Source organism: Phaethon aethereus, assembly GCF_964289735.1.
Source record: "Phaethon aethereus genome assembly, chromosome: 9".
NCBI lineage: Eukaryota > Metazoa > Chordata > Aves > Phaethontiformes > Phaethontidae > Phaethon > Phaethon aethereus.
The window spans coordinates 21,938,293-21,946,860 of record NC_138585.1 but is presented as its reverse complement, the minus strand read 5'-3'; the positions used below and the strand labels follow the sequence as shown (position 1 = coordinate 21,946,860).

The 8,568-nt window shown below is 39.0% G+C and overlaps 1 protein-coding gene across 1 annotated transcript in view; it reads left to right on the top strand.

Annotated features, from left to right (window-relative positions):
• Positions 1-337: 337 nt before the first annotated feature.
• NAALADL2 (N-acetylated alpha-linked acidic dipeptidase like 2) overlaps positions 338-8,568 on the top strand; it is a gene marked incomplete at both ends in the record, with an annotated part of 379,117 nt that continues 370,886 nt past the window's right edge. Inside the window, one exon of the mRNA XM_082003692.1 lies at positions 338-380. Within this exon, the coding sequence (XP_081859818.1) occupies positions 338-380 (43 nt within the window). The remainder of the gene's footprint in view (positions 381-8,568) is intronic.

Below are 8,568 nucleotides of genomic sequence, written 5' to 3'. Positions count from 1 at the left end.
CCTGCCGCGGAAGAGAAATAGTCTTCGGATTGCTGCCTGTGTGAAAGTGAAAGGAAAGGGTGGGGAAGGAGAGAGCGGGAGAGTCCAAGGGAGACAAAGCAGCCTTGCCTGAAGCAGACGTTAATCAAAGGAGATCAAAGGGTATGATGTCAGTTCATAGGGAAACAGGTCAGGCAAGCCCAGGTAGCTCAGGAAGCAGGATACTAATTATTCACAGAAGTCAGGTATACGGTTACCGTGCTACACTTGAAAGTCACGAGGTCAAAACTTGCACAGCAGCCAAGTCAACCCGATAGAATGGCTTGGCTCCACACGGGGAGTTTATTGTTTTCTAGAAATGGGAGAGAATGAACCTAGTGTACTGAGTCTGTCCCGACAAGGTAAGCACATGCAACCTGCAAAACGCTGCAGCCTTTGCAAGCTTGGGGCACTGTTAGTCTCCGCATGTGGGAGCTTGTTTTGCTTTCGGCTGTTGCAGCATGTACTGCATGTCCCTGCGAGAGGACGTGGTTTTGCGTGCGCGTGTGTTTTGCGGAAAGGAGGAAATCCACATGCCGCATCTATGCAATATATTATTTAAATAAAAAACGACACTGCATTAATTTAAGAGGTCCGATAAGATCGTGTAAGCATTTGGCACTGTATTGTCAACATAGGTTGCTTTAAATTTAAGGTGATCTGTGGAAGTTGAGGTCACTGTTCTGTAACATAGTTCAGTCTGCTGCAAGTATTTTTTGGATAGGAAATGCTTTGCCCAACTGTTTTGCACAAATTGCGTGCCTGTTGCATATGAGCAGGGCATGGCAGCTGCATAACGATGAAGGATATCCTTGCCATTTTGCATTCTTGGCTTATTCCAGGTTGTTGTCTTTTTTTTTTTTTTTCTTCCCCTTCCGTGGGCTGTGCTAAGGTAACACCAACACAGGCATGCAAAATAACCCTTGTAAGCACTTGTGTGACTAACTGTAAGAACAGAGTATTCTGTCCTAGGTGTTTTAAATTTTCAGTAGAAGCCTGAACACAACAGTTCATAAATCTTGCTTAGACCTTCTTTTGCAACATTAACTTCTCAAGTTTTTGCTTTGAGAAAGAATGTTTTCTTAGTAGCACTTTTTTCTTCCAACCGACAGTTTTAACATCCCAGGTAATATTATCTTCCTGTAGAATTATTCCATTATTTTATCTTCTTAGCATTCAGTGGTTTTCTCCCCTGATATTCAACCCGTGCTTTTCTTTTGCTTGACTTTACCGCTCTCTTCCTGGCTTCTTTCTCATGCTTTGCATACCAGCAAGGGATAAAGCTCTGTATCTACTTTTGGGTTTTGCAAGAATCCTCAAGCTATTGTAAAATTTGCAAATGGTTTTCTGAGAGCTGAAATGGTGACTTTCTAGTCATCAACAAGCCGTGTCACTACTTTTCCCTTTCAGTTATTTGTTATATATATGCAAGCGTGTTATACCGGGATTCAAGTATGTGTCTCAGACCTACGTTAATTGTTTATAACTCTGTTAATGTCAGAGCAGATTTTGTTCATGGACAACTTTTCCACTGCTTTTTATTTCTTTGTGTTAATAAGTATGTACATACTACACAGAAAACATACAACATCAAATTCAGTTTTCATCCAGATTTTAATTTTGAAAAAAGCAGCGGTAATGCTCAGTAGTATACTGGTCTAAAGACCATTTCTGGCATGACAACGAGAGAACTGGTGGTGTTTGTTTCTTCTCTTTTTTCATTCAGGATCTGACTTGAGGTTCAGAAATATATCCAGCCTACTTTTGACCTTAGTTTGCATGCTGTAAGTGAGGAGCTGTTTCACTGCTGCTACTAAAATCCCATTGATAAAACTGATGTAAAATGATTTGGGGCCCGCTGTGTTTTATACAGGTCTTTTGAGAGCCATGAGTGTGATTCTGACTTAATTTGTGCCTTTTCTCCATTAGTGTAAGTGAGCTTAGTCAAATGGAATTTCTCTTAATTTGCATTAGTGGAAATGGAAGAAGAATTAGGGCTGCACAGTAATACAATTTTTTAACGTGCGCACACATGCACAGTATAGTTTTTTTCAGTTGCTATCAATCTGATGTACTGGGTTATTTCCATGTGCGCTTGTTTATAGAAACTGTCCAAAATAATTGGTGATTCAACTGGTATTTTTTAAGGAAAAAAAGGTAGCAAAATTAACATTACTCAGGATGCCTGTCAAAACCACTGCTAGTGAGACAACTTGCATTTCTTTCCATGTTATTTATTTTTGGAGAACTTTGCGCTTGTGTGAATTACTAAGGTGCCAGACTGACAGCCCTGGAGGCTGGCTTCACTTTTTCATTAGAAAAAGAGATATGGCCTGGGCAGCAGGTGCACAAACCTACTTACTGTGCTATACCCACGTGTCTCAGTTCTGCTGTGAATAAAACCCTTTTTGAGGATCCAAGGGTTTCGGTCCTGTTCACTCCTTGCCTTTCCCTGCAGCTTTTTCTTCTAAGGGCACAACATAATGGTCTTGCAATGATTAGGTTTGTGCACTAAAGACTACGCAGAGACCTTTATTTGATTTCACCAAACAGCCGTCAGATGGTGGAGAAGGCTCGGGGCTTACATAAGTCAGTAATTCTCACCATCTGGTCAGTCAGTAACTGGAAGGTCACTCCGCCGTCACAGCAGTCTTGTTTTGCACCATGTACAGTAAACTCAGAGAATAAATTAGCTCTTGGTTTGGTTCCGTTGTTACTCTGCTACTTCTGTAAATGCTTCAGACCTCCATTTCTACGGAGGCTTGCAGCCTGGGTGTGACAACTGAAAAGAGCAAAGCCCAGAACGGTAGAGTTTGACTGCCAGCCATGAATTGATTCCTTGTTCAAGCGAGCACACTGAGAGCCCTTCAGAAATGCACTGCAACTAACTGAGAATAGCTTGTATTTTTGTGTGTGTTTTTGTTGGGTTTTTTGTTTGTGTTTGTTGTTGTGGTGGTGTTTTTTTGCTTTTAGAATCAAGATCCATTCCTTCACACGAGTTGTTGTTTTCAGTCGTCCTGTGAATCAAGTACTGTTTACTGCAGAGTATGACAATATTAGCCCCACAAGATACAATTACTCTAAATTTTAATTTTATAATATTGTACATGAGTTGTAATTGATTTTACACTGTATTGTGTTGCTAGATGATCACAGTAGTTTTGCTTTCTTGCTAAGGGTCTGTAATACATGCTTGCCTCTCTGGCCTATAGAGGACAGCGTTAAATTGACAAGTTAACTTAAAGCAGCTTATTCTTTCAGTTCTTGGGAGACACAGTGAGTGAGAATGAGAGGAGACACCTGAGCATTATTAATATACCATTCTGAAAAATGTTGTTTTTTTCACAGCTCCCTTATGTGCTGTTTATTAGCATATCTAAAGCATTTTAGTGACTGGATTCTCTCTCTCTCCCCCCGCCCCCCCCCCCCCCCCCCCAAAATAAACACTTGATTAAATAAGTGTAATATTTTTTAAAAGAATTCCCAGCAAGTTCAGATTCTGTCCGTAATTAATCTGGGCTTTGGATCAGCTCTGAAGTATGTGTTTCTTAGGGTTTGTTCCTGTGTTCTGACGCTGACTTTTAGATCAATATGCATGTTGTCTCACGAGACGTTTACAGACCAGGTCTAAAAGAAGCAACTACTAGTTTTTGCTGAGAAAGGTGACAGGAAAATATTAAGAGCCTACATAAAGAACATTGCATGGGGCAGTGGGAATTAAAAAGGGAATGGCCCAGAAAGTGAATTTAGAATGGCGTCTTTTCAGTCTCAAGGGTCACTTTCTTAATGAGAAGGCTTCTTGGCCACCAGGTCTACCCTGGTTGCTAGGCTTATATGAAGAACAACCTTGTTTCGGGCTTGTGTTTTTGGGCAGGATTCTGAATAATGCTAATGAATGCTGTAATCAGCTGCAGCTATTAACTGGGGTTCTCTAACAAAAGGTGGTAACTCTGAAAGTGCATTGTAAAAATGCTTCCTCCCCCTTTGTGTTTGATGACCTCAGTCCTCAGAATTGAGTGCCTGTGTGCTCCCTGGACAATTATTAGCAGAACATCATTTGGTCCCTTCTTGGCTCTTTTTGAATGATAATAGTGAAGGTTTCCTGTGACAGCATTTCTTACACAGATTGGCTCTATTCACCAACCAGGTACAGTAACAATGGGTAATTTAAAATAATTCATATTATTGCTGCCTCCTGTAGATTTTTGACTTTTATTTCAAAGTGGTGAATCTAGAGAGCTGGAGAAGTATGTTCTGATCACTGTCCTGGTGCTATGAAAAATATGAGATTTAAATAGTCCCGCAGAGCCATCAGCAGCTGGATCAGCACAGAGCACTCTTTTGACTTCAGCTTAAGTCATTCTAACATTTTTTAGGTGCTTTTAACTCTTTATCACAGGTATGCTTTTTTTTTAGCTTTGATTTCCCAGTTTATATGTGCTCATGAATCAGGGCTTGGGATTTCAGTTCTACAGGAATATTGTCACTAACACAAGCATATTAAAACTGAGAAAGCTGCATAAATTGAAGCATGATAACAGTGAATCTGTCTCCAATGGTGAGAATTCACTGTAGAACTGGGTATCAGACTGAAGACTTCCAGCTCCCAATCTGCTTCATATTATTGTTGTTTTGCTGTTACAATCCTTTCCAGTTCTTAGAGGTATGTTGCAGATGATTGCATCCTAATATATATGCCTGAAAATGAAACAAGATAGCAACATCTTGCTGCAATAAATAAAACTGAAATTGAAAATGTAGTAGATGTATAGTAAAGGGATGATGTTTACAATGTGTCCGAAAACTTTTCCTCATAATCTTGATCATAAAGCTACTTTAAACTTTGAAATTCTACCAAATGTAGAAATAAGCTTTTGTCGGCAGTAGGGTCTATCAGATTCAGTGCTTGCTGCTCAGGAAAGTGATCCAAGGGAAGTTGTTGGTTTTTCCCCCAATACATCATTCTTCAGCATTTGTGGTAAGCATTACATTTATTTTGGCTGCTCCTGTAACTTTTTTCTGTGAAGGTGTCACTTACTGGGGAAAAGTAGAGAACTGAGGTGGATGCAGAGGGAATATCGATGTGGTTTTGGCAGTTCAGGCAAAAGAAACCAAGGTTTATATAAACTTATTAGGCAGATACAACACTAGTTCATATTCTGAAGAGTGCTCTGCATTCATAGCAGGTCCTGAAAAGATCTCTTTTTTTTTTTTTCTCCTTCAAGTACTGGAAGTTTTCTGGAAGTGGATGGAATTTTTTCCATCTCTATACAGGGATTACATTCCCCAGTCCTGGTGGAAAAGGTGGTGGAAGTAGTGAGGGGGGTTATTTTATTTGTCTTTTCCTTTGCTTGAAAAACAGCATCTCCACCGATCATCAGTACAAATGAGGTGGTAGATTTCTGGAACAGTATCCTAAACAGTGTTCTGTCTTGCAGTGAGTTATTGAGATGTGCTTTATAAAAGCAGGCAAGGTTGCCCTCCTGATTGTAATATGACTATGATCAAGGTATTTAGAATTTTTTTCTAAATGTTTCCCCCTGCCCACCCCCAAGGCATGGTCTCTTAATTAGTCCCTTCATACTTGTGATATTCTTGATATTCTATTAGATTTATGGGCATTGCTTGACCGTAATGTAGTAGTGTTACATTGTAATATAGCATGCTTTAAGTAGTGATGAAAAAGTAGGATGAAGTAGACTTTACTGAAAGAATTTCTACTTTTCACTGGTGATGTGTGAGTATTTTTTGCTTCTGGGTTGTTTTTTCCCTACTGTTGTCATTGTTATTTAAGTTGTATTCAAGCCCTTAGGAGAAATACCAGTTACTTAGGACAGCCAGGCCAAATAAGAGTACTGGCACAGTACCTGTGCAATAATGCTCTCCTGTATAGTATGCAGTGAATTTTGAAAAACTTGAAACAGGTGATGTAGATTTGTTTCACATCTGGAGACTTGCTTTTCTTAGTTCTGCTATTCTTAGTTGTTCAGGGTGACTCCATCCATTTCCAGGTTGTCACAATATATAATTTATTATGTATCTCATATCCCGAGGTGTATGAAGTAACTATATTACCGGAAGGAAATTTTAATAAGCGTTTAAGTAATTTTCCATCTTACTCGCATGTTTCTAATCGTAACGCCAAGCAGGCTGTTTGGGAGAGAAGGCATACTGCTTGAATTCACCCTTCTGAATCTACTTATGAATTGTTAAACTGAGGACACACAGTGAAGGCATTCAAACAAAACATGGTCGACACTGCAAGTGTTTTATGCCACGTTATGTGCACGTGGCTTAAAAAGAAGTGAAGTGCACTGCGTAAAGACCTTTGCGCTCTCTTAGTGATGTTGCTTTTGTCATGCAGGTTTCAATAGTTATTGTGAGCTTCCATAGTCATGACAAGTAGGTAAAATTTAACACATGTACAAAGGTCGGTGGGGGTTTGACTAGTTTAGCCTTAATTACTAAAGAAATGAGGCTTCCGTAGTTGTGCTCTCTCTGTCAGATGTACTTGAGAATGTTCAGGCAAATTTCAGCTCTTTTGTATGTTCTTCTGGAAGCGTATTTTTCCAAAAGATTGTACCAGAGATCAGTTAATATATGAAGCAGTAAATGTAACTGAAGATATGTCTTAAATATGGAGGAGAGGGAGCAAACAAATTTAATTACTTTGCAGTGACTTCAGTTCTTCATATCCTAAGATTAATTTTTAATTACACAGAAAGCTGTGCAACCCTCAGGAAGTGTGGACATGTCCACACTTAACAAAATGCTGCCCTGGCTTGCTAAAAAAAGCGTGCACTGGTACTCGGAGTCCGCTCTTAAATAGGGTTGCAGCAGCTGCTTCTGCTGTTTTACAGTTTCGTATTTCTGGTTATATTTTGGTCCTATACTGAAGCCCTTCTTGGCATTCGGGAGTATAAAAAGCATAACCTAAGTTAACTAAATCCATCCCTGTAGAAAAAGTCATGGAAAGCAGAGCTGAGATTTTTGGCCTGAATGTTACTGTGAATCTCCAGTGCTAGGCATAGTTTCATAATAGCTGGCTTCGTCAATTTGTGCATATATTCATCTTTTTCTTCAAATAGTGCTTGTATAGAAGTGGCATTTCTGCTGTCTGTGTAAGCTCAAATTTTATGTGCCTTCATAACACAATTAAGTTTACCGCATTTTATTCCTGCTAGCACTGAGAAGAGGGGCTGAGTCAGACTGTGTTTGTTCTTGTGCTTCATCAGCAGAAATGTTTACCAACTTACTTATTTGTGGAAATGTGATGAAAGTAATGGGGTTGCACTGACATCAGAGGGTTTAATTTGGCCTGTGTTGTTATTAGCATTGATTGAGACATATGAACAAGAAATAATCCAGTTTAACTTAGACTGCCCAAGGCTGAGTTTTTAGGGCTGACAGGAAACAGATAAACATCTTTTCACTCCTAAACTGAGTATATTTGACCTGAAAGTCTGAGAGTTACAGTAAACCCAAATCATGGCAATGTTGTTTGCGCAGCAGAATTGTTTTTTCTCTCTCCTCACAGAAGTGATGTGTAGTTATCCTCAATCAACTGCGCTCTCTTCTTGCTTGCTCTCCGTTCTCTCTTCAAGTCTTTTCAAGTCAATGTGCCTTGGGTGGAAGAAAGCATAGGTGGACTCTTCGGGTTATAAATACAAAGCCATTCCAATACTCCCATAGATTAAATTACAGATACCATAATACTCCAGCTTCTGGCAGTGCCGATGACTCTGGTGCCTTGCACGCCATCCCTGGGATGTTGCCTCCTGGTAGCAAAGACTTCGTGGCAGCCGAGCTCTGAGAGACTGTGAATTGGGTTCTCTGTTAATTCATGGCTATTCTGGACATCCACCTGTAAACTACAGCATAGCTGATTGTTAACTAACAGATAATTATAGAAACCCATGTCCTCTACATAGCTAAATAACAAAATGTTTATAACCGTTGCTTTGCTGATATAGAGAATTTTTCTTATTTACTGTTTCTATACTTACCAGATTACATGTAAAAACCATAAACGCCTTTATATTATCCATAAACATAATAAAAAATGCTATACTACATAACTTTGACTTAGTCAATAATTCTAGGCTTAGCCTGAGGGGTTGAAAAGAAAATTATTCCTGTTACAAATTTTAATTATGCCATAAACTTTGGGAAATAGCTATTGATCTTCAACATCTGGCATCAGAAATGTTGCCTACTTTTTTGGTTATTTAGTTTGTGAGTAGCATTGTCATATAGGATAAAAATAAAAAATGTCAGAGGAGATGAAGATGTACCATATGCAAATGAGAGTATTTTGGTTTGTTTGTGTACTAAAAATATTTTACTGCTGAAGAGTTGTTTGTTTCTTACCAGATTTTTTTAGCTATCTGCAGAGAAATTTGCATTGAGATGCAAGAAAGCAAATTCTAATTCTACCAAAGACCCTTTCTCACCATGGGCTGCTCTAATGTATACAGTATATTTCTTGTCTTAGAGGTATGTTTAAAATTGCAATTGCAATTCAATTGATTTTTCTCTGTTGTTGAAAAA